Raw genomic sequence first — 27,203 nt, 5'->3', positions numbered from 1 at the left:
AATAAAAAATCTAAAAGCAAAAATCCTATCAAATGGGGACCCTTGGACAAAATCTAATCAAATGGGGGTCCGTGGTCTAGTTTCTCTCAGTATAGGGGTCCTTGATGTCAAAAAGTTTGAGAACCACTGGTCTACAGGGCTAAGAAAGTGTGGGGTGTTTAGTTTTCTTTTAACAACAGGCATTTGTTGGCAGGTCTAGGCACTAAGGCATAGCCTAAACTAAATTATTTTACGATATTTATTATATATGCTATATTCTGACCAACTTAACTTTCTGCATTCATTTGCTGTAATGAATTAAATAGGTGTGTAGATTTTGTAGGCTAGTCTATATATGAACATACATACATACATACATACATACATATCAGTCCTTTCAGGAATTTGCGATGTTGTGATCGCAACAATTCACGCAAATTCTAAAAGCTAACCATGTTTGTAAGTAAGATTTAGCAAGGGAAAGTTTTGCATAGCCTGGGGGCTAAGCCCCCCCGTCTTTCAATCCTAGTGACGTCCCTGCCAAGGACCAGGCCAACACAGTATTTGGCTAGCACTGATATTGTTGACAGATCTTTTTTTTTTTTTTTGGAACATTATGCAACCATTCCTACCTACTACTGTGCCCTATTTCTACCACAGCCTAATTTGTATGTCAAAAAAGTCTTATGGCACAACTCTATCTTATAGCCGCTAAATACACACATGCTTCTTACATTTTTGTGTGGCTTACAGCTTACAGTACTTTAATTATGACACTTGTATGAGTATAAAACCGGTATATTTTTTAAATTAAAGAAATAAAAAGACAAACCACCAAAACAACTCACCTCTAGCTGGTGAGACTTGGGGTTTTTAGGGTCACATAGCGAAGTGTTAATCCTGTGGTTGTGTTTGACACAGCGCTGAGTTGTGTTCTGGGGCATAGGGAACGTCTGGCGCACCAACGTCAGCCGACCGATCGACTTCATGACTAACTCCTGCAAGTCGTAGTCTGAGATCTCCTGAGAGGGGGGAAAGAGGAGAAAGATTGTGGCGGGGATAGGTGGAGAAAGGATCAGGGTTCAGGAAAGGAGAGAGTGGGGAATAAATAACGGAGAGAAGAGAAAATCAACAACTCTGTCACTTAATTTATTGTTGCAGATGACAGACAACATTTTTGACAAGAAATATACAACAAACAGTAACCAAAACAAAAACTTGGTGGGATACCACTTCATAAAAGTCCCTGTTAAACGTAATGTTTCTAATGTTATATATGCTCTACTTTTCCCATTACTTACCACACTGAGCAGTGAAAAACACATTGTCTACACCATCTGCAAAAATAGTTTTCAATACCAAAGGTCCAGGTCAGCAGATGGAAGGAGGGAGAGAGGAGAGTGAAAAGCATGTTCGTGTGTGTCTGAGTGTTTGTTGTGTGCATACATGTGTGTTTGCACACTGCATGTCCTTGCAAAACCTTGGGGGAAGAATCATTGCTAATTTTAGCCCTAGGACACAATCTCTCTTCCTCTTTCAATCCTTGGATCTCCATCCATCCTCCGCAAGCGCATAGGGTCATGTGTTGACGAGATGAGAACTGACGTTTATCATCCCTGGTGGCGGTAACACTGCCACCAACTGAGACAGCCTTTGCTGTCTTTGCATATGTGTGCACTGATTATTGTGTGTGCACAACCCAGTGTTTGTAAACCTGTGTGTATGTGTGCATGTGTTTTTAGGAGATTGTTTTTAAGCCTTCTGATCACGCAAAACCATTTTGATTCCATTTCATTTGCACATGGCAGCCCGCACGACAGGATGGATGGGACTCTCCCTGCAGACCACGCACATAAATAAATAAGCCATCACACACACACTTGATAACTGCGAGGGGTAATATTATAGGTACCAGTGGTTCATTGACTAATCTCAATGGCTTTCATTTGAATGTAATTAATGTTCATTGAGGCTGGATCAACGGTGATTAGAGGTAGTTTTATACATGCTTCATTGGTATAGCTATACTCATCTAAATTAATTAGGCTGATATATGCTCTCGTTCGATAGGCACAAATATGCATTTTCTTCAAATTAAATTGATGCTGATTAAAATGTTTTCAATATTTAAAATAAAATATGTCGGATTTGAGACTCAAAGGTGCACATTCACGGTTAAAAAAGATTGTGCTTCTACATTTGTTTTCCTCTGCTGTCAAATTCAATACGATTTTCTTAAATACAGTAAGTGAAATGGGAGGGCTTTTTTCAATAAAAAAAAATAAAAAAGACAAAACAGAAGAAAGGGGTATTTATGCCATGAAGAACTGAAATAATTTAACAGGTTTAACCTTGTATGAATGCCCTGTGCTCTGAAGTATCTACTTTCTAAACAGTACAAGTAAGGAGCCTATTTGCTGGCTTTTGGGGGTAAAACATGGCAAAAATACCAAACAGTTGCTTACATAAAACCCCTGAAGGGAACTGAATTACAAAGCCAACAGAAGAAAATGCAGGACAGAGAGAAAACGCTGAAAATTGCTAAAAAGGCAGATCTGTGGGCCAGAAGAGAATTAAGATTCACAGCGGGCAGTCAAGGGCATGCAAAGAAACATCGGCAGGCAAGAATTATCCAGAGTGCCACACTCAAAGGATCAAACTCAAACTCAACGCACCAATGCACAGGAATACAAAAACGTACACACACAGACACCAAAACTTAAAAGGGAAAGATCATTTTGAGATTTGTCCTCTCAACAGGCGTTTGTCCATCTTTTTTCCTTTGTCACGTTCGGTTTGCCTCTTCGTCTCTGTCTCTCTGAGGACAAACTTAACAGACTTCACCCAGTGTGACTTTCAGTGGTGGCATGCTCTAAAAGCTGTTAGCCTTTTAACAGACTAAATGAATGTGACAAGTACACACACACACACACACACACACTCATTTCAAATCACACATGCTCTTATCGCTTGTCACAATGGTCCTGGGAGAAAGAAGGTAGCCTACTGGTGTAGAGTTGACATTCACCTTAGATTATTAAACTGCTCTTTTTTCATGTTTCACTTCTACCATAACTTGCTTCAGGCCCCTTACTGTCAATCTTTCATGAGCTTCTTCAATCAAAACATTAAATTAAGACCAAAATACATAGCATGTGAACTCCCTGGTTTAGTTTGGTTTTGAATAGTCTGGTTTATAAAAACTAAACCTAAACCTTTAAAACAAGCATGGGATAATTATGGCTTACTTACTTATTACAGTAACAACTTGAGAAAATCTGCCATCTCACCAGTATATCCACTTCAACATATAGGACATGTTGGACTCCCCAGAAGAGATACGTCTCTAAAGTCATTCCTACTCCCTATTGCACGTTCTGTCAACCTGAATACATTTTCCTGGATATGGTCTGGGAGTGTGAACAGGTGCATGAGTTTTGGAATAAAACAACATCAATTATATCTGATGTGATAGGATGTCGAATTCCTACTGATCCGATTGTTTTGTTACTTAATGACGACTTTAAATTGCACCTGCTTGGGAGACAGAGGGAAATTTGGCTAGCCGGCTCAACTGCAACCAAAAAAATGATAGCCCAACACTGGCTCCCCCCTCACTCACATTGTATAAAATGTTCTAGACATAGTTATGCTTGAGCTCTCTACAGCAAGGATTAACAAAGCCAGATCATCAACTATCAGCCCATGGGAAAGCGCAGCAGCACAAATATCAGACTTAGACCCTAGATCTTTTTTTTACCCGTCTTCCCTGGATTCGTTTCAAAAATAGTTGCGTCCAAACGAATCCACTTGCAAATGACTCAATACGCTACTTCATATGCCAGGCCTATAGGCGGCGCTGTTTCTGCTACAGAAATTCACCAAAAAACGGAGAAGAAGAGCATAGTCACTTCCACTTCCCATCATAACCATATAACATGACTAGCTAGATTATAATTTTCTCTTAATACATCCGTGGACTATAATAACTTTCACCACTGCTCATTTTATAAAGGCCGCCGCAAGAAAATGTGTCTTTGTTTACGTTGTATAATGTGCTGTTGGATTGCTTTTTATTTTGCATGATTGCAGCGCGCTAGCAGCGAGCTAACGTTAGTGCGCTAACGTTCGCTAGCTCTAACATCGGCAGTCAAACAAACATCAATGATCCATGAATGATGTCTTTTTAATATAATAATAATAATAAATTGAATTTATATAGCGCTTTTCATGGACTCAAAGTCGCTTTACAGGGCAGGATAGATTATAAAAACATAACAAAACAAGTAGAACAAAACAAGATTCAGATGAAAAAGGGAGGGGGGGCAGGGGGGCTATGGGTAGGCAGAGTTGAAGAGATGGGTCTTGAGGTGGGACTGGAAGATGGTGAGGGACTCAGAGGTGCGGATCTCTTGGGGGAGGGAGTTCCAGAGCCTGGGAGCTGCTCTGGAGAAGACTCTGTCCCCAAAACTGCGGAGTTTGGACTTTTGGATGGAGAGGAGACCGGCTGAGGTGGATCTGAGGGATCGTGAGGGTTGGTAGGGGGAGAGGAGGTCAGTGAGGTATGAGGGGGCCAGATGGTGGAGGGCTTTGTAGGTGAGGACCAGGATTTTGTAGGTGATCCGGTGGGAAATTGGAAGCCAGTGGAGTTGTTTTAGGACTGGAGTGATGTGGTGCCAGGATTTGGAGCGGGTAATGAGGCGGGCGGCTGAGTTCTGGACCAGTTGGAATCGGTTGATGTTGGTAGAGCTGATGCCAAGGAGAAGTGAGTTGCAATAGTCCAGTCGGGAGGAGATGATGTACCGAGGTCTTTGAGTCTGGTGAGCAAGATGTTATGGCTCACAGTATCGAAGGCTGCACTCAGGTCGAGGAGGATGAGGATGTTGAGGGAACCGGCGTCAGCAGAGGTGAGGAGGTCGTTGAGGACTTTGAGGAGAGCGGTTTCTGTGCTGTGGAAGGGGCAAAAACCAGATTGGAGAGGTTTGAATAGGTTATTGGCATGAAGATGGGTTTGTAGTTGTGAGGCGACTATGCGTTCCAGGGTTTTAGACAGGAAGGGGAGGTTGGATATTGGTTGATTTTGTCAGTGAAAAAGTGGAGGAATGAGTTGCAGAGATCCGGAGTAGAGGTAAGGAGGCTGTTGGTCCGAGGCTTGATGAGGTTGTTCATTGTGGAGAAGAGGGTTCTGGGGTTTTGGCAGGGGTCGGTGAGGATGGTGGAGAGGTAGGCAGATTTGGCAGCAATGAGGGTATCTTTGTAGGCAGTGAGATGGGATTTATAGGCTTCATGAAGGACTGTGAGGGATGATTTCTTTGTCAGACGTTCAAGTTGGCGGCCAGTTTGTTTCATTTTCCGGAGTGCTGGTGTGTACCAGGGTGAAGAGGTGTTAAAAGTGACGTTTTTTGTTTTGAGGGGGGCCAGGGTGTTGAGGGAGGTAGACAAGGTGGAGTTGAGGTGGTCTGTGAGGTCATCAGGTGAGGTGAGGGTTGAGTCCAGGTGGAGAGTGGTGGAGAGCAGGTCAGAGAGATGGTGGGGATTGATAGATTTGAGGTTGTGGAAGGTGATTTCTCTGAGGAGGCGGGGGCGTGGGGTTGGAGAAGGGATGGTGAACCGTATGAGTTTGTGATCAGAGAGGGGAAAGAGGCATGGATGGAGGTCGAGCACTGGTTGGTTGGTGGAGCAGACCAGGTCGAGGATGTGTCCTTTTTCATGGGTGGGGAATGTGACATTTTGGGTGAGAGAGAAGTTATCCAGTAAAATGTTGAATTCTGATGAGAGCTTGCAGGTGGGGGAGTCCATGTGGATGTTTAAGTCACCGAGTAGCAGCAGACGTGGAGAGAGAGATGAGGCTAGTGTGAGGAGTTCAGTAAAATAAGAGAGGAAGGAGGGATTTGGTTTAGGTGGCAGGTAAATGAGGATGACTGTTATGGAGGAAAGCGCTTTGAAGGCGAGATATTCAAACCATGATACTGAGGGGAGGGTGAGTTCTGTGATCCGGGAGTTCTGATTGAAAATGACGGCGAGGCCACCTCCACGGCGGGAGGGGCGGGGTTTGCCGATGTAGTTGTAGCCAGGGGGGGATGCTTGGTTGAGGGAGAAGAAGTCGTTGGGTTGTTGCCAGGTTTCGGTGAGCAGAAGGAAGTCCAGAGTGTTGTCGAGGATTAGTTCATGGAGGGCAGGGGCTTTATTGTTGAGCGATCGGGTGTTGAGGAGGGCAAAGTTGGCATGGTGAGAGGGTGGTGGGATGGGGGCAGGCTGGAGAGATCTGAGGTTGTCCCAGTTAGCAGTGCGTGTGGTCAGTGGGGTGTGGGGGTATTGCAGTTGAGGGGGGACAGTGAGCCGATTAGCAAATGATTGGAGATTATGATTAAGTGTATGTGAAGTGGGGAAAGCACTGTAATCCAGTCCGGGTTTTTTGTGTAGCCTGACGGTGCATTCAGCCCTATGTGAACCAGTGGGTGAAGCATTCTGATGACGTGGGACAAGTGCGACAGAGCGTGCAGGTGACCAGATGGATGGAATGGATTGTCCGTGATGGAAGAAAACAAACTTGCGGCGAGAGCTTCTGTGGATGTAACGGGGTCGACGTAGAAGTCCAAGTTGTCTGATGACAGAGATGAGGATGGAATGGAGTAGTTGACGAGTTCGACCAGTTGCACAGTTGAATATTTTAACATGATACCGAGCGGAGGGACTGAGACCTCCGTGATAGCGGTTAGCCGTGGGCTAGGAGCACAGAGGTGGATGAATGAGGTGAGTGCCAGAATGATCCACGGCATGACAAGGAGGAGAGGAATGTCTAGTCTTGGTTGCGGCTCGCATCTGGTGGAGGTTGCCTGTGAGAAGGAGGTCAGCAATCGGGTTAGCCGCTGTAGCAGCTAGGATTAGCCGCCACGCGTTTGGTGAACGGGGGCAGCCAGCTAGCAGCTAACAGACGAGGCAAGAGTCCGGTCAAGGAGCCGAGGCGGCTTTGGGAACCAGCTGAGAGACTGTCCAGAGGTACAGAGGCTGTCCAGAGGTAGGGGGTACAGCGAACACAAACAAACACAAGAGAATAGCAGACGGAGAAGCGGCGAATAACCAGCGCCAGCGTCCTCTCCCGTTGAGCTTTTAATAATCTATATGTTTTTCTTGCAGTAGCCTTTCTACAATAAGCCGTGGTAAAAGTTACTATAATCCGTTCAAGGAGTTGATAAGCAGACAGATTAGCTAGCTAGTTGATAAGTTATCTACTTCCACTTTATAAACAGATAGCCATAGCAGCTAACGTTAACGTTACTTCGCTGCTGGAGCGGTCATCTACTTTAGCGATGTTTAACGTTGGCTACATAACATTAGCAATATATCTTGTGTAGAGAGTCCAGAGGGAAGGGTCAGGGAGCAGAGACACAGTATTTAGATGAAGTGAGCTGGTTTGACCATGGAGATGGGATATGCTCGCTTAGCTTCCGCGCAGTTGTGTGTGCGTCAGCGGCCGTGGGAGAGGGTGTAAAAGAGGGGTGTGGCGATGACATCATCAATACGGATCCGTATTCACCATCCATATGAAGCCAAACGAGAGCCGTTTTCGGATTTTTTCACCCTGAGACCTGGTTTCAAAAAAGTGCGTTTTCAGGCATTGCGTTTGCAGGATTCGTCTGGACGGTCGGCCCAAACGATGCAAAACATGTGCGTTTGCACAAAAAAACGTTTCCCTGTGGACGGCCCCTTAATGACCTCAACACCACAAGAACTAGAGGAGAGTGATTAGGCAAGGTGTGATTCTGTTTGTTTGTTTGTTTTGTTTTCCTCAAGATCGCAGAGGGTGGGGGGTGGGAGAGGGTTTTTGTTCCTGTTCAAAGCAAATGTAGCATTAATGGTAATCCATTATCATTAATCAAAGTCCCCCTTTAAACTCAACGTTCAGATACAAAATCATTCAGTCTTAAGGATGGTTTAGTGGCCTCCAAATCTCTGCACCAAGTCCAACTACCCGTAACCAGAAGCTTTGGGTAAGTTGTAACCCCCAAAACAACCTGCAGCTCATATATGGAGTGAATGAATCAAGAGTTGTTTACTACGTAAACTTGAAGTTTTGGTCTGCAGGCAGCTTCATCAACCTCAACCCATCACCTCTCTCCTCTTCCCTCTATTCCCCTGTGAATACCCGTTACCTGCCTTTTAGTAAGAGATATTGTAAATGAGAAAAAAAAGAAGTGATTTAATGTGACAGTTTTATCCTTGTCTTTAGTTTTTACTTGAAGAATCAACAGCAAAAACACATTCATCATTCTCAATTCTTCTTGGCACTTCTTCCCTGACCCCTATACTTTGTCCTCCTTCCTTTCTCCCCTAAAGCTCTCCCTCCCCCTTTGTCTCCCCTGGAGACACCAAATCCTTCCTTCTCTCTTCATATATGTAGATGAGGGGAAAAAGCCAGTTATATTTATTCTTCGATCCTTCCTGCTGTCCCTACTCCTCTTCTCACCCTTGTAGCTCCTCCGTGTTCTCCCCTTTTCTATTAGAAAACCAAATACCTCTGGTTTGCTCGTATTCAGAGGTTCAAAGTTGTTAAAAACAAAAGAAAAAATAAATCTGGAAAAAAACATCTTGTTTCAGCCCCCACATGTCTTGGCTTGGTGATCTTTATCTACAGTATTATGGGTTCAAATACTTGCTATGTCTTTCAATCATCAAATACTAATACAGATGGAGATGAGGGTTAGAGCAAAGATACAGTAGGTATAGCAAGATGGTGGGGAAGACAAAATGCAATAGTGTAAACACATGAAATGTTAACTACAAGTTAACAGGGGAGAACCATCGACACAAGTGCAATCAGTGAGACAGTACATTATACAGTAATGGCAATGGATCACTATGGACTATGTAGAAAAAGTTGAATTAATCTTGCATGGCTGTTAAAGAAACAGCTTTCCAAATGAACAGCGAGAGCAAACGGAAGACAAAATTGTGAGCAAAATGTTTGTAATTCAGATCCCTGGACCATGCAGAGAAATCTGGTAGTGTCACACTTGCCTTGAACAAGACACAAAAAAATATCCAACAGCTCCAGGAGAGCCGCTGAGCAACAACAGTAGTCTTAGATGGCTGCAGTCACACTGGGCAACTTCCAACTGTGCACAGAGTGTGCACAACTGTTAACTTGCGTCCCCCTCCCCCCTGCAAGCACTGTAGCTGGAAATAAGAACGTTTTTCAAATTAGCTGAGACTGCAGCCAAAAATAACTGTCACTTTGTACCTTTAACATGTTTCCAAGAACAATATATGACACTGACAACCATATATTTCTGGAGTTTGAACAATGGGTTTCTTTAACCAAAGATTTGTAGAATGTTCATAAATATAATCCTTCAATCATATTCGAAGCATGAACACCCCCAAAATTTCAGTTACATGGCTTTCATAGAATATCGTGCAGTGAAATGTTACGAGCCAAAATCACAGAAAAGCCTAATCTCATATCATTACTATGCACTTGTTCCCTTGAGAGACAAAAAGGCAGACATGACTAGAGAAAAAGAGAATAATGAAAAATAAAGAGTGTGAACGGCAAAAGAGAATATCAAGAATAATAGCATGACAGAAAATGAAACACCATGAAGAGATTTGGAACGAGTAAGGTCAATAGTGGAGTTATTCTGCGAACTTAAGAGAATGAAGGAGAAAAAGAGAAGCCATAAGAGTTTCTACTCCTCCTCATCGTCATCCCCTCAGCCTAAGCAGAAAGAAGGAGATAGGGAGAGGAAGGATGATCAATTATGAACTGTGAACTCCCCCTCAGTGGAGCTGTCTGACTGTTGGCTGTAGATAAAGCCGAGTTATGACAACCATACAGTACCCCCTCATCCATAATAAACCACAGGGAGGGAGAGCACTTTTACACATAGGAATATTCATTCTCCAAAGAACCAATCCTAGAGGACATTACGTATGACAAAATATTGCAGCTGCTCATCCATTTTAAACACTCCGCTAGAGGACTTCACATAGCCCATGGTGGAAATATTGTGTCGACATCCAAACAGTCTGTGACTAAATTTCAATATTTATAAGCAGAATTAGGACATTTGTAACATTAAAAAGAGGGGTATGGGGCTTTTCTTAAAATTTGTTGAGGGCATTATGAATTATTAGTAGTCTAAATTGAAAAGAAAGATGCAAATGGGAGAGATACAGATAGGAAAAGACAGAGCACCATCAAGCATGGCTGCCTCATGAATGCCTTACCCGCCTTAGCATAAACATAAACTTGTAATCTGACTGAACTATCCCATTGTTCAATTTCTCCAGAACCACGGCTAGTTTGTAATGATGTTAATACATATTTTTAGCTACTAGCAAATTAGAAAAAAAACACTAGCCAGCCAGATGAGACAGTTCAGGAGGAAAGTGAGACTTAAAAGAGACTTGAAAGTCCGAGACTTAATTCAGAAAAGGGTGAGCAATTATACAAGTTACTGAAATATTGAGGAATAGCCTAACATGTAAAAATAAACTTAATCAGGGTAGCCCCCAGGATTCATCAAGTTAAATTTAAGAATTTTTAAGACCTTTGTAATACCACCTAGAAATTATAACGGAAAATCAGTGTGGATTTTAAGCCTGAGTAAGTAATGAATTTAATAAAACATTTTATTATAATACTCAACAATCATTTTTACTTCACAATAGCTATGTCAGGCATGTTTGTACTCTAATAACATAAGATAATAAAGTGTTTGTTGCATGAAGTGCTCTTATGCTATGAAACTTAAAAACAAAAAATAAATAGGATGATTAAAAATTAAACGTGCATTATGAGGTGTCACAATTAGTTCCACCTTGACTAGATGAGATAATATATAAAGTAATCCAATATGCCAATGTAAATGCCAATTGCTTCAGTGATTGTGTCATCCCGTTCTGCTTTTGCATCTGAAGGCTGCCTAAAAGCAGCAGGAATAGAGGTGTTATTATGGAACCCACGTATGGATGTATAATTATAACAATGACGCAACATGGTCTTTTATCATAAATCCGTGGACCTGGTGAGCAAGCTCTGGCCCTAAACATCCAAGCTTGGGCGCAAATCAATCAGTTCTCGCACCGTGCTACTAACACGTTAACGTTAGCTCATCGGTTAGGTTGTCTAAAGGTCTAGCGACAGATGCAACCAGTTGGCGGACAAGGCTGAGGGCAATGGGGCTGAGGTTAGCACAACAAGCGGGTCAGCGTTCGAGTCAGTCTAGTGCTAATGAAACGGTGGATCAGCCAACGTTAGCAATGGAGAGAGGGTTGTGTATAAGAGACGACAACCTTGTCGGCACTCGGCAGTGCTCCACCTTTTGTAGGGTATGTTTGAAATGCAGCCAACATGCCAACATGCTTTGACGGCATCACCCAGATGTGCCGATCACCAGGGTGAGAAAAAAAACAGCCGCAGCCCAACTCTCTATTCCGCGTTATTATGGAACCCACACAACTTCTAGCAGGGACCTGCCCTTCAATAGCATTCATACGCTTCTATTGGCCAGGCATCGATGCTTACACAAGGTAAAGGAACCCAAATTGTTCAGGTCCTAACCCCAACCAATCGGACTGCTTCGTAGGGCGGGACTTGCCTAGAAGTTCTGTGGGTTCCATTATAACACACCACGCACATTCCACGGTCAAGAGCGTAAAGAAAAAGTACAGTACAGTACCTGTACTGATGATAATATCCAAGTCATAAACAGAGTAAATTGTAAAGTCACACACACAAAGCGTTTATTTATGAAATTAAGGGAATGTATTTACTCCTACGAAAGGACAAGAAATAATTTAGGACCTTTGTAAACAAAATGTAATACTTTGTGAATGAAATTTAAGACTTTTAAGGCCTTATTTTTAGAATATTGAAAGTAAGACCCCGCGCGGGTACCCTGTTAATTCTTTTTTTGTTCTTTGTCATATTTAACAGTCAGCACATGAAGCACAATACAAGTGGCTTTGACCCAGCTTGTTATAGCTGGCTCATTAACACGCCTGATGGGATGTTGTGTGTACTCTGCAGAAAACACAATCTCTCACATCATGTTCATTTTGTAAAGCAGCCATTCTAAAAGTCCATGCAAAAACTGTGTACACCCCACACGTTTCTCAGCCTTTGCAACCTTTGAAAACCCGGACTCCTTTAAGATCTCTTTCCTCCAACACTTCTCTCCTCTCCTTCCTTCACTTCTGTTTTTTTCTTCTACCTCCATCTCATTTTCCTTCTCCTTTTCATGGCCTATGTTTTCACCTCTGTTGAATCAAGTCTCGCTCCTCCATTAAAACTATTTTTATTATTTACAATCCTGGCCACAAATATTAATGTGAAAGCAGTTTATCAGTGACTAGCTATCTAATTTTAGTTGGCTAAATTAGCACATTTTGTTTTGCATGTTTGCATGAACAGCTCATTAAGTTATCAAACATGCAGCCCATATCTCTACTTTGCAACTTAGATAGCATTTGAAACAAATTGTTTTGGTAATTAAATATGGGTGGAGGTAGCTAAATGCCAACTGGAATGTCTACATTTTCATATAGTTTATATTAGGGATGCACCGAATCCAGATTTGTTTGGGTTCGGCCAAATACCGAATCCACTGATTAAGATTCTGCCAAATCCGAAACCGAACCCTACTCCCATCCTCAGTCCATTTACACAGTAAACACATTAATGAAGTAAACAACGTTGCACAACTCGTATTCTTTCGGATGTTTCATACACAAATGTTTTAACAGCGGTGATGTTGTGTATTGTTTAGGGTCCTTGCTACCACGAGACAAATCGGCATTGCAAATTGAACATGTAGCTCGACTCGAATCGCATTCTTTTGACTCAAAGTACTGCCAAACAACACTTTTTCTGCTCACGAGTTCAATTTTCACTTTCTCACAGCCTACTGCACTGAACGGTCCACCTACGTAAACACCTTCCCGTTATCAACGGCGGCGCCATTATGTCGACCAGCGTAGCGCGCATGGTGCAAGCGTAGGGTTAGGCTCGGGGGAAAAAAATTCTGAACCCCGTCAAAAAAACCAATATTTGCCAAATCTGAAGCCGAATCCTGGAGTGTTTTATATATACAGTATATAAGATCATTTAGCCTTTCTGTTCTGACTATGACCCAATCTGGTCTCCTCCCATCATACTCACTTTGCTCGACTTGTTCTAGCTGTATTTTGTGACATTTGCAAGAGAGCTTGAGACAGAGTCTGAGAACATCATGCCAAAAGCATGAGAGTTGTCAAGACTTTAGTGTAAAGGAGCTGAAGTACCATAAGTGTAAAGAGATAAACTAATTGATTTGACTTAATAACATTAGCAACACTTCTAACACTACCAGCTTCTACTGTTCCCTGAGAGATTTTTGTTCCTTGAGTAGGAGTGGTCAGTTGCCAACAACTCTCTTTGTAACTACAAGTGATAACCAGACTGTATCACATGGTAGCCAGAAGCTAGTGTGAAAAACCATTTCACACTTGACATTCTTATCTGTGAATGTGTGAAGTTAGAAAACCTCATATGAATGATGAATGAAACAGAAAGAAGCAAACAAAGCTTCACTTGGTGTAAGTCAAATCTGTGACCTGGCATTTTGTAAATTTTTTATATACACATTAACTATAAGAACAGTATGGAAACAGACAGTGACAACTACAGTGATATTCTTTCATTGCTAAAACATTAACAACTGAGGGAGTATTGGCCTGCCAGACTGTACTTCACCACTGATTCCTCAAAGGCAGCAGGTACAAAGTGTTACAGGCTACATGCTGCTAGACATTCACGCAGACTGCATAATGACATGTTAAGCCTCCCAGAAAGCTACGCAAGGAGCTGGTTGCTGCCAGGAGGTCTGAAGAGTGTTAGACAATACCAGATGCTTGACAGGATGCAGACCAGTCTATTAGGCAGCTAGATGTGAATGTAGCCTACCAGGTAGACAAGCAATGATAGATTGCTCAGTAGGCTGCCTGACATTGCCATCTGCCATCTAGTATTTTTTTCTAAGAGAACGGTAAAGTCTCAAGTGTTACATTATGACATGCACATTATAGTGTGCCATTTATTTCAATTAGCAGAGGAGAGCCACTTAAGTGGCAGAAAAGTCCTTCTATAAAACCAGTAACTAATACAAAGTGGTTGTTTTGAACAGATGTATCCACATTTTTACCTCTGATAAGCCTGCCATCTTCATTAAAGTGCAAGGGCGGGTCTCATTCTTTTCCCTCACTCCCCGGAAGCATTAGCATTTGAGAAAATGCAAAAACAATACTGAGAGGGTGTCTGAGGTTCTTGCGGGGATTGTGACAATGTTACTGCAGCCTCTCATCCATATCAAATAGGAAAAAATAAAAAACCTTCATGTAGCAAGACTGACATTCTAAAAGCGAACATCAGAAAATAATGATTGGCTGTCCCTGCAGCATTAATGGATGTCATGCATACTAACATTTGATTCAAGCAGAAAACTTTCTTTGCATAACTGAGCTAGTAATAGGACTGCTGAGCCTTGCAGCACGTGGTAGCATTACAGGCTTGTATCATGTGGACGCGCCGACAGTTTTGTCATTTCCGTGGCACTCACCTCATTAATCAGGATCCAGTGACAATCGAAGGCCACCAGGTTGGTCTCCACCACCTGCAACATAAAAAAACACCATCTCATTTAGAAATGAGAAAAAGAAAATGCCATTGATATAGTAGAAATAAGCAGGCTTTCAATATCAGAGGGTTAGCAGACAAGAAATGAAGTAATCCCTTAATTGTTGCCTTTCAATATATTTTCTGGCTCAGATAATATAAAACTATGGTAACTGAAGTGTGAATATTATGGAAAAGAACATTATGGAAATGTGCATGGTTTAAACCCAGTGTGAAGCTTGGCATAAGTCATTTGAGAAAAAACAAATCAAAACTAAACGTTATCAAAGATGCTCAAGGTATCAAAAATCTTTTCAAAGACAAGCAAATATGGCAAAGCACAGAATACTCAAACTTGAATCTCTAGATTAGAGATCTTCTCAGTAATTTAGGCAACACAAACTTCTAAGTGGACTAACTTCACTCTCTGTCCCTGCCTGTGTCTCTTAGTAATTCACACACACACACACACACACACACACACACACACACACACACACACACACACACACACACACACACACACACACACACACACAAGCCACAAATACACTGCCTCAAAATAGTATGTTTTGGCACAGGGAAAAAGAAAACCTTTTCCATGAATTGTTAATGGTATAACTTAAATATTTATATTCTTCAACTCTTAACTAGTAACTTCACAATTGTTAAACACTGCAGCTAGGACACTTTTAAATGGTTTTGCCTTGTCTGTACAGTTGCTCACATCATCTAGGCAGCCCCATTCGGAACTCCCGACACACCTACAGTACATATATTTCTGTTATAATATCATCAATTTCCCTTGATATAGCAGCAGTAGCTTTCTTTTATCTTTCTGTCAGCTTGTTCAACTGGTTCTTTTTTTCCTCTGTTCCCAGTGAACCCTGTGTCTAACACAACTTCTAACATCCCTGTCTTACACAGCTGGGAAGTGATACACTTTTGATTATCAGTACATATGCAGTTAGTTTAGCTTCCTTTGCCCAAATAGACAGGAGTCTAAAACTGGACACAAGCTACATAACATTAAGTAAGTAGAACATCACTTAAGGATAGCTAAAGGTAACATTTCAAGAATATATGTCAGTGCCATTAAGAACCTACAACAAGTAGGGAAGCAGAAAATAGATGTTTTAGTGTAGTTTTTCGGTTGTCTTTCTCTGCTGACTCAAGCCAAACAGTATACTGTCATTTGTTATCCACTCTTTCTGTTCTTTCTGTTCTCGTCTATCGTCTCTATCTTGTCTCTCATCCTTTACCCACCTCTCTCTTTACAAAACAATTCCAAGGCAATCACCATCATCCAATCACTCCGTCTGTATCATTTACTTTGGTACAAGAACGAAGGTTAAAACATTGCTTTTGACTTTCTTCTGTCAGAAACACTTGTTTTTGCCTCTCAGTTCTTCCGTCTCTCATTTTCTTCCCTCCCAATCCCACCCGACCTTTTAATTTTGTTCTCTCATCGTTGCTCCTGCCTCACCTCTCATCCCATCAGCTCTCCTTTAATTGCTCACTTCTCACTCTGTGACTGCACACGCTACTTTCCTTCCCTCTCTCTCCACCCCCCTGCCCCCTCCACTTCTGGTGTAAAAATACAGTGCCACTCGTTTATCATTTGCTATAATTGTTTAGGTGACTATAGTACCGTGTGTCATAAAACCTGTTTTAGCCGTAAACAAAAGGCAACAGCTGGAGAGAGCTGACGGAGCGTGGCTAATAGTACTTTAATCTCCCACAGAGTCTCCATAAAACTTCATCATTGTAATATTCACGGCCGCCGTAAAACACTTTGTCTACAGGAAACATGGTTGCTACACAGACAAGGAGTAAGGCAGGGAGGAGAATGATGGAGAAAGAAAACTAGATTTTTGCCTTAATTCTTTTTTTCTGACAGCATCTCTGTCCTTCTCTACTTCTACCTACTCCCTCGGACTTTACTTTGGAACATAGCTGAAAACTAAACAATGAGAATCACCACAACACTGGAGATTTTTCATCTTATGTATGTCCTCTCAGGCTGTTTCTGTCTCTATCTATGCGAGCATTGCAAAACAGAAACGAGCAGTGAAGGAGGGAGAAAAGAAAGAGAGAGAGAGAAGAAAGGACAGAGGTTTGGCAAGCTGTTCTTCTGTTCTCCATTTCTCTGCCTGTTTGTGTTTCTAGCGTACTGCCCTTCCCCCAGTTCCCTTCCCTTGGTGCTCATTAAGGTTTAAAATGATATGTACGAAGGATTTTAAGCAAAACTAACATTTTACACATGGAAAATGCAAAAAATGTGTGTGCCTGGCTTACTGTAATTTGTGAATGTGATCGGGTTTGTAAAGTAATGCAAATATCTGTATTCTGATGTTGTTCGCTTGTATGCAAGTGTTGGTGGATGGGAGTGTTTCACTTGTCCCATTACAACCTTCCTCTGGCAGCCGTCTGGACAGATGTTTCAAGCTAATTAGCGAAAGGGCAGGCTCCTAACACTAGACGTGACTCCCTCAGGGGTTGAAATACACTCACTCACTCACTCATTTACACTCTCTCACTCTCTCTCTCACACTCTCACTCTCACTCTCTCTCTCTCTCTTTCTGTCTCTGTCTCACGCACACAGCTACTACAAATATTGCTGCTTACATCCAAAACTGCCTTGTATGTGTGCATGTGTATGTGTCCACACAAACTACCATAGCCTTTTTAACAATTCAATGTCAACATGATAAGTAGGAGTCACTTGGGTATCGCTGCATTAATGCTAGCACAGAGATCCCTCTGATCTCTATGACCAGCTCTGCAAAAGCATAATTTCTGCTCAGTTCAGTCAGAAGATCAAACAAACACCAGCTCTGCGGTTCGGGACAAATCAAATCACTCAGTGTCAATACACAGTAAGCCTTTTCTCAAAGTCTAAAAGCAGACAGAGAGAACTAAGACTGATTTGCAACATCATACCACTGTGCATCCTCAGTCAGGTACCGCCAAACACCATTTTGATCTAATTATGACCTCCGTCCACATGTCAGTCATGAAGGAGTCCAAAGGCAAGGCAAGGCAGCTTTATTTGTATAGCACATTTCAGCAACAAGGCAATTCAAAGTGCTTTACATGAAACATGAAACATTAAAAACAGTTAGAAAACAATTAAAAACAATTTAAGATCATTAAAAGACAAGAATAAAATGTACAGTGCAGTATAAGAATTTTAAAGAAAGAGCAGTTAAAAATAGGTTATTTAAAGAAAGGCAACATTAAAAAGATATGTCTTCAGCCAGGATTTAAAAGAACAGAGTTGCAGCGGACCTGCAGTTTTCTGGGAGTTTGTTCCAGATATGTGGAGCATAAAAACTGAACGCTTCTTCCCCCTGTTTAGTTCTGACTCTGGGGACAACAGGTAGACCTGTCCCAGACGACCTGAGAGGTCTGGGTGGGTCATAGTGTAGTAGCAGATCAGAAATGTATTTTGGCCCTAAACCATTTAGTGATTTGTAAACCAGCAAAAGTATTTTAAAATCAATTCTTTGAGGCACTGGAAGCCAGTGTAAAGACTTCAGTACTGGAGCAATGTGATCCACTTTCTTGGTTTTAGTGAGGACTCGAGCAGCAGCGTTCTGAATCAGCTGCAGTTGTCGGATTGATTTTTTAGGGAGATTTGTAAAGACACCGTTACAGTAGTCAAGTCTACTGAAGATAAAAGCATGGACAAGTTTTTCCAAATCCTGCTGAGACATAAGTCCTTTAACCCTTGATATATTTTTAAGGTGATAATCGGTTGATTTTGTAATTGTCTTAATGTGACTTTTAAAATTTAGGTCTGAGTCCATGACTACAGACTAAGATGTCTGGCTTTGTCTGTTGTTTTTAACATTGTCATTTGAAGCTGAGTGCTGACCTTTAATCGTTCCTCTTTTGCTCCAAAAACAACCACCTCAGTTTTTTCTTCATTTAATTTAAGAAAGTTATGGCAAATCCAGTCGTTAATTTGTTCAATGCACATATTCAGTTGTTGTATTGGGCTATAATTCCCTGGCAATAAGGTTATGTAAATTTGTGTGTCATCCGCATAACTATGGTAACTTATTTTGTTGTTTTCCATAATCTGAGCCAGTGGAAGCATGTAGATGTTAAACAGAAGAGGCCCCAGAACTGAGCCTTGGGGAACTCCGCATGTCATATTTGTATGCTCAGATGTATAATTATATATAGACACAAAGTAGTCCTTATTCTTTAAATAGGATTCAAACCACTTTAGTACTGAGCCAGAAAGACCAACCCAGTTTTCCAATCGGTCAAGTAATATGTTGTGGTCGACTGTATCAAATGCAGCACTGAGATCAAGTAATACTAAGACTGAAATTTTAAGTTTTTTTAAGTTTAAGTGGATGTCATTAAAGACTTTGACAAGAGCCGTCTCAGTGCTGTGGTGTGGTCGAAAACCTGACTGGAAGGCATCAAAACTATTGTTGAGTGATAAGAAAAGGTTGAGTTGTTGAAAAAACGCTTTTTCTATGATTTTGCTTAAAAATGGAAAGTTTAATATCGGCCTATAGTTGCTCATTAGTGACGTGTCTAGATTGTTCTTTTTTAGGAGTGGCTTAATGACTGCACTTAGATTTTCGCCAACTATGTTCAGCTTTTCGACACTCTCTTTTTTCTGTTCTCACCACTATAAAATTTCTCCATGGAGATCTTTTCTTACCAGAGACAGATTTGACCTTAGTGGGAGCAATAGCATCAATAACATTCGTAATTTTACAGTTGAAATTATCTACAAGCTCAGTGACTGAGACCCCTGAGAGGGTGGGTGTAGAGGAGAAAAGCTGAATGAATGATTCACTTGTGTTTTCAGTGATATACCGTTTTCTGATTAACTTAGTCTGAACACTTTTGGGCACCAAGATAGTGCCGTTAAAGAAAACACAGGAATGATCAGAGAGAGCAACATCAGTCACCACAACCTTGGAAATGTTTAGACCCTTGGAGATAATCAAGTCCAGAGTGTGCCCCTTATTGTGCGTGGGCTGTGTCACATGCTGAGTCAGTCCATAGCTCTCAAAAACACAACATAGTTCTTTGGTTCCTCGGTCCTGGGGGTCGTCAACATGAATGTTAAAATCACCAGCAATAATTACACGGTCAAAGTTAATACAGATTATAGACAGCAGTTCATTAAAATTGTCAAAGAAGTTTGCACAGTATTTAGGTGGCCTGTAGATATTTATAAGTATAGCTTGAGGGGAGGATCTTAGCTGAAGAGCCACATATTCAAAAGAAGCAAAATTTCATTTTGCAAAATTTAATTGCGTACATTGGATTGAGTCATTAAACAAAATGGCGACTCCACCTCCTTTCTTATTCACTCTATTCTCACTCATAAAACTGAAGTTAGGGGGGGGCTGACTCAATGCGAACAGCAGCACTGTTATTATGGTCCAACCAGGTTTCAGTTAAAAACATAAAATCAAGATTGTGCTTAATAATAAAATCATTGATTAAAAATAATTTTCCTAACAAGGACCTGACATTTAGTAGGGCTAGTGTTAGTGTGTTTTCATTTTTTGTTACTGACTGTGGCTGACGAGGAATGGATGCTAAGTTTGCAAAGTTTGCCGTTAAGTGCTTATTCGTTATTCTTTTTCTATTACCTATCACAACATAAATTGTGGAAGAATCTGATACGCTGGGGCCCAGGCTTGTCTTGGAAAGAGTCATGAGTGCTACTAGGCATGCAGCCTGGACCTGGTCCATATCAGTTAACGGTTGCTGCATTTTGCAAACAAGCATCCTTATCAGTTTGAGGAAAATGAGTTAGCTGCCGCTCTTGAGGGGGCAGAGGTGCCTGGCATTTTACTTTTGGCCGGGGGCGAACGATGGGAGAAGGAAGGGGGGCATACTTGGTTCCAGCATTCACCAGCTGCTTTATCTGGTCAGTGAACTCCAACATGGGGATGGGGGAAAGAGGAGAGAGCGACTCATCCTCAAAGATGGTTGTTAAAGGAGTTTGAGTAGTGTTGGACGGGTGAGAATGGGATCTCCGCTCTTTGGTCTCCTATGGAATGGGGAGGGCGAGGAGTTCTCGTCGGGGTTGGTAAGGGGGTTTGAGGAGTGTTGGATAGGTGAACAGGGGAGTTGAGATTTCTTGTCTCCGCTCTGTAGTCTCCCATGGTCAAATCCTTGCTCAGGTGGGGGCTGTGGTGGATCACTGCCGCACTTTGTTGTGTCTTCCTCTTGTTTTGTTTGTGTTGATGTATCTTGTCTCGTGCCCTTGGCCAAGGGAGCAGATGGGTGGTGCAGAGAGTAAAGTAGGCTAGAGGTGAACAGCTTTACTCCTGAATTGTTAAGTAAGAGTCTGTCTGCTTTAAAAAGATGTCTGCGGTCCCAGAAAATGTTAAAATTGTCAATGAACTGCAGAGAATGGTCGGTACATGCAGTTTAATTTTAGAATTGCTCTCAGTCCTTACCCTGCTGTGTAACGGTGAGACGCAATCCAGGTTATGTCCAGGGTCCTGCAGCAGAGAAGCAAATCTGTTCTCCACCTGCACACTCAGTTGTTGGGGAGGCATTTTGTTGCGGTTTTTCCCTTTTGCACCTGTCCAAGGCTGTGTCCTTCTAAGTATAGGGGTTGAAGAGGCGCTCTGCCTGGATGGTAATGCAGGCCAGCAGGTCGAATCACAAATCTCAGGGCGCTGTGCTCTGCCCGTTAGTCGTCCTCCCAATTCCCAGGAAAATGATTTACTCTTAGGCTTTGCACCAAAAGAGTTCCAGGGAGGACTACCACTTGTTGATTTATTATCCGTTCCACAGCTCTCCTGTTTGTTTGTGGTCTTGCTGGTGCTAATTAGCCGTGTGTTAGCATGCTTTTGTCCATTGTTTTGGTTCAGTGGTAAAGTGGTGTCATTTCCACAAGATCTGTTCACTTCCACGTTTACTTCTAACCGGTAAATTTTGGTTTCCAGAACTGCAATCTTCTGAAGGAGTTTGTAGTAGTCCTCCATGGAGAAGGAAGGCATCTTGCTGCTAATTAGCTTTAGCTACAGTCACTTTAACAGGCTTGAGCTATTTGTAGGCCATGCTCACGCAGAAAAATGTTGAAAAATGGCAATAGCCTATCCATCCATCCATCCATCTTCGTCCGCTTATAGCTCATAGCCTACTATGCCTATAAAAAAAAAATGTATAGTCCAGTGATTTATAAGTATCCAGAGCCGTTGCTCATATTTTTTTTCAGAGGGAAAGTAAGCTTATCAGCAGAAGTATGCAAGCAGAGGCAAGAGCAAGCAGCAAAGCGTCTGCACTGTAAGAAGCAGGAAGCAGAGAAAATTTCACACACACACACACACACACACACATAGTCAAACACAGAATTACCTTTTGTTCTACAGTATGCCCAGATAGTATACAGTGTATTCATGAAAGTATATCACTATTTGTCTTTGTTTGTGTGAGAGTGTAAGAAATATTAATGAAAAAGCAGATATTGCATAAGAACATTGTGGGGGAAGCTTTAAGAGGGAGAGTGGGCGTTGCTATTGAATAAAGTGCTCTAAATTGAAAATTAGTTGTGTAATTTAATTTCATGCACTATTTGTGATCAAAACAAGCACATAGCCTACAGTCCTGCCTCCAAACTAGGAATATCCAAGCTTCACACTTAAACACGCAAGCACATCCTAAGAAAGAACAGACACAAATGCAAAAGTTACACAAAGACAAACATCTAAAACACAAGCATCCACACTTGCACTGATTCATTTCTACCACTGCATTCCCTCACAGTCCAGCCACTGCTGCATTATTTGCCTGGACAAAAGTAATTTTATTTGCTGTACTATACAGTTATTATAGCATCTATTTACACACTTGAAAAAATGATGAACCTGGTCCATCCAAGTCTGCCTTTTGATTACTATAATTCATTTGTGTTACTGTGTCTGCATATGTGCGAGGGGGGGGGTTAAAGGTGACAGTTTCTGGGTCTTGAGGTGGGGGAGTATGAGTACTTTTATCATCTCAACCATCAAGGAGCTCAGGGAGTTGAGAAGAAAGTGGGCATTGATAAGAGAGCAATGATGAGGCAGACAGAGAGGAGAAGCTGCGTTTGTATAATGTACTGTATTTCCCAGAAATGACCATCAGTAACCAATTATGTATGTATGTCTTCCTGTATTTGATTTACTATTGATGAAGTGGTAACACTACAATACATTACATACAATTGTAAGTAGTTACTAAGGCATGACTGAGGAATGAACAGGCACTTTTCTGCCTAGGCTCTTGACAACTTTATTCAACTCAGTTTTACATTTAATTACCCCCTTTCGTCAATCAATGAGCGATGTTAACTCTTTGCACCTTACTCTTACATTCCCTTGCTCCCTTATACCTTATCACAGACTATTTCCCCGTATCTAACATTATTGCAACGGGAGAGGAGCACTCTCACATTTTCATTAAACCCATCTCTCCCATGCATTCTCCTCCTCCTTCACTCTCCCTGTTTTTAAATTGAGCATTTAGTGCATGCTAACTGAGGCATTTTCTCCCTGATACATCATAACTGCTGCATGTCACCACTGCCATTTACGCTTAATGTCACTTGCCTCACTCATGCTACTCCCACAGTGTGCCTTATGCATGTTTGATTGTGTGTTACTTTATGTCAAATGTGTGTGTGTGTGTGTGTGTGTGTGTGTGTGTGTGTGTTCTTGTTTAACTATATTTATGGGGTCCAAAAACCAGGAATACAGTATACTTGTGGGTTCCGGACAGCTTTGTAGGGCCAAAATGCTGGACCCCACAACTTTAAAGGACTGTTTGAAGGTTAAGACTTGGTTTTAGGATTAGGGTTAGAATTAGATATGGTTAGGGTTAGGGTAAAGGTTAGGCATTTAGTTGTAATGGTTAAGGTTAGGGTAAGAGGCTAGGGAATGCATTATGTCAATGACGGGTCCCCACAAAGATAGGGAAACGCAATGTGTGTGTGTGTGTGTGTGCATATTTGTGTGTTAATCTCAAGTGTTTGTTCTTCCACCGCCATGTTGTATGAATACAATAACAAGTACAAATGTGTATTCCGCTCTACACACACTCAAATACATCCTCATGAAAGTAAATTAGATGATACCTGCATGTCACGTACACCCGTAAACTCACCCAACACACATGTACCTACACATCTGTCAAAGCAGTGAGCTGTCATGTTAGATAGTGTCTAAGGACAATAACACTGTGTAGTATGATTTGTTACATGTATGGCTTGTGTGCATGACGTGCAGACACACAAGGCCAAATGGAGAATTGTTAAGTTCCATACAAGCCATGAAGAAAACATTCAGCCTATAGACCACTGGCTAACACAGAGCAAATACACACAGCCAAGAATAAATGGTAAATATTGTGTTTAATTTTCTGTGTGTCTTGTCTACAGTTTCTGTTCATATTTGTTCAGAATACTGTTTGTTGTAAAAAGTGACACTAGACCCCTTTGTCTTGAAAAACACAAAAAAATCGATCCTTAAGTATGCAATAACTCAAATGTAATATAGTGGGGCCACTCAGACATAAAAGGTATGATTTCATGTTTGTATAGAGTAATGGCATATAATTTGGCGAAAGTTTGCAGCAATTGAGTTGGACAAATGGCATATGATTAATAAATAGATTAAAACATCGACAAAATGTGCTCAGAAAGGTTTTAGTCCATAAGAAATATTACATGCCATAAATATGGTAGTGGCATGTTATCCATTGCTGCCATCTGTAGAAGGCCATAATTATAAAGTCTTATATTTTACCTGTGAGAGTCACATTCTAGTATGTTTTGTTGCATCACGTGGCCATAACATGAGTATTTCAAAGAATGCCACACCGCAAAATACAATAAAACAAATTCACAGAAAAAACAGCACTGCACTGAGCATCACTTCTCGACCCCCCAGTAGCCACACACCCAGTCGTGTATCCTTGTCGTTCCACTTCCGGGATTGCTCTGGTGCCGCAGGAAATTCCACCGGATGCATGTATGTCCGTTTTCATTCGCTTTCTTTGTGGAAATTTTAAACTCTGGTTGATTTATGAGGACTATTGTTAACTGCTCCTCAGATCTCTGCATGGCAAATTGAGACAGCTAGCTAGACTATCTGTCCAATCTGAGTTTTCGCATGACATTGGTTTACAGTAAAGAAATGTCATTACACCAGAGCACGTTCTTCTCCCATCCCATGACGCTATATGGAGTAGCCAGACCCTACTCCGGTCTGGAAAAGCGAGACTATCATGCACCTGACAGCTCTGTCTACTGCAGTGCACTGGGGGGCAATAGAGGAAGCAGTAGTGGAAGGCTTTCTAGTTTTTGGTATGATGTATTTAGTTGACCTCATTCTGTACTGGTGGCAGAGGAGCATGGCAGCAGGAGAAGAAAGCAAAAAACCAAGTGTGAAAAGTGTAAATATTTGTGTGGGTCATCCTCAGTGGACAAAGCTGAAGTCGGAAAAGATGATAATGACGGGATTTTTTTTAATCATTGTTAGTTAATATGTACCCTGAATTTTCAAAAAAAAAATTAAGGAAATCCATAACAAGACTTAGAAGTTTTTGCTGTGCAGACAGCATAAACCTTACGGAAACATGCAATGTGTTTTAGTGAGAAACGCTGAATGTGCACAAAACAGTTTGTAGTGAAAGCACCCTGTTCAAAATCTAGAGAGGGATGAAAAACTGTGACTTTATATGCAGCATTACAGTGTAAAAAGAGATATTTCTTCCGGAAACAGAGGGCAATGTAATAAAGTATTGGTCTTGGATGCACTGGACCATACAATGACATGAGGAAGAGCGGTGTCAAAGGCCAGTGTGATTCCTCCCAACAACTAATAACTCCAAATCACGACCATTACTGTGTGTTTAATTAGTCTGATCCAGCTGTGGTCACACACCAATCATCTACAAAGAAAGAGGGAGAGGCAGGGGGCAAGAGACTGAGAGCTATTGAACAATCCAGATTTTGTCTATGTGTACTTGTGCGTTAATTTATGTATGCAACCTTTTTAGTGATTGCTCAAGAACATTGTCTCTTTGCAAACCCCATCTGACGAAGTCTAACTCCATCTCTCTCTCACCCACACAAGCAAACACACACACACTCTCTAACACCAACAGAGAGCTGTCACACTCAACAAAAGCCACCAAACCTCATCTTGACAAGGTCTCGCCCAGCTCACCAAACCCCCACACACACCAACGACATTATTGATCAATCACTCACTTTCTGATGAAAACAAGGGGAAAAAGAGCAGCAGTCATTTACTTTTTTGTCCTTTCCGCAGACATTTCCCAGCAGCTATAAGTTCCTCTCTTTTTCTATCTCTATTGCTCTCACCTCTTTCGCTTTCTGTCTGACATATAATATAATACTACAGCGAAAGTCTTTGATAGTATGTGAGGTGATGTCAAAGGGTAACAGGGCCAACATGCAAGACATCCATCATCCTGAAACTGTTGGTGCTTGTTTATGTGTGTGCCTTTGTGTGTACGCAGAAGCACACACGCCTTTGTGGGTGTATGTGTGTAAATGTCAGCCTTTCAGTTTATTGATCAGATCCACAGAGAGAATGTATAACACACATACACACACAATCATGTACATGCAATAGCACACATACCCCACAACCCTCTGCAGTAAATATGACGATATGCAACCTGACATTTAGATATGAACTGATCAATGGCTGGAACTAATGGAATAAGCTGTCTTTATAAGTCTAAGGTAAACACTTTGTACAGTGTGTGTGTGGATGGGCTTATGTGTTTGTATATGTTCTTTAATTGATTTACTTTTTTTCCAGTACTGAAGGGGGATAGGGGAATTTTTCATTTTACACATTTAGTACGCATGTCCATAACCCATATTAAATACCACCAAGTTACAGAAGGAAACTGGCTAATACAAAATAGATATGATCTAGATTTAGTTCACAAGCTTGCATTCTGCTTATTCCACACCATATACACAGTGCATTGTGTTTGTGATTCATTTAAAATTCTTGCAATAATGGGATTTGCCTGAACATTAAATGAAGGCATAGTACACTGCCAGGACAAAACTCATATTAATGGTTAATTGTCTAAGTAAACTTTAAAGGGGCTGTACTCAATATTCTGTGTATTACACACACACACACACACACACACACACACACACACACACACACACACACACACACACACACACACACAAAAAAAAAAATACCCTTACTGTAAACATCACTGATTGGGTCACATACATAAATGTTCAATGAGCTTCAACCTTGAACAATCCTTGACTCATTATCCTTGACTTAACTTTCTGTCTACAATAACACTTTTAGATTTGCAATACAAAGGCTATGTTTGAAAATACAATTTAGTAATACTTTTTTATAAGCCATTATCATCCCCAACTTCCCTGTGAAGACTATTTCATAAATATCCTGCACTAATACTTCACAAAAAGCTACTGGGGTAACAATAGCAAAATATTTAACGAGACTCTGTACACTTAAGATGACAAGCCAGACCCACATCAAGATGTGGTTGCAAATT

At 41.4% G+C, this 27,203-nt stretch overlaps 1 protein-coding gene across 1 annotated transcript in view; it reads right to left on the bottom strand.

The window, feature by feature from the left end:
* Window positions 1-27,203, bottom strand: part of LOC114555092 (glutamate receptor ionotropic, delta-2) — a 235,516-nt gene that overhangs the window by 170,771 nt on the left and 37,542 nt on the right. The window contains exons 3-4 of the mRNA XM_028577198.1: window positions 14,580-14,633; window positions 828-1,001 (exon numbers count right to left, since the gene is read on the bottom strand). Of these exons, the coding sequence (XP_028432999.1) occupies window positions 828-1,001; window positions 14,580-14,633 (228 nt within the window). The remainder of the gene's footprint in view (window positions 1-827; window positions 1,002-14,579; window positions 14,634-27,203) is intronic.

Source organism: Perca flavescens, chromosome 5 (genome assembly GCF_004354835.1).
Source record: "Perca flavescens isolate YP-PL-M2 chromosome 5, PFLA_1.0, whole genome shotgun sequence".
Lineage (NCBI taxonomy): Eukaryota > Metazoa > Chordata > Actinopteri > Perciformes > Percidae > Perca > Perca flavescens.
Note: the sequence above shows the minus strand (reverse complement) of the source record. Positions and strands in the feature narration are given on the sequence as shown.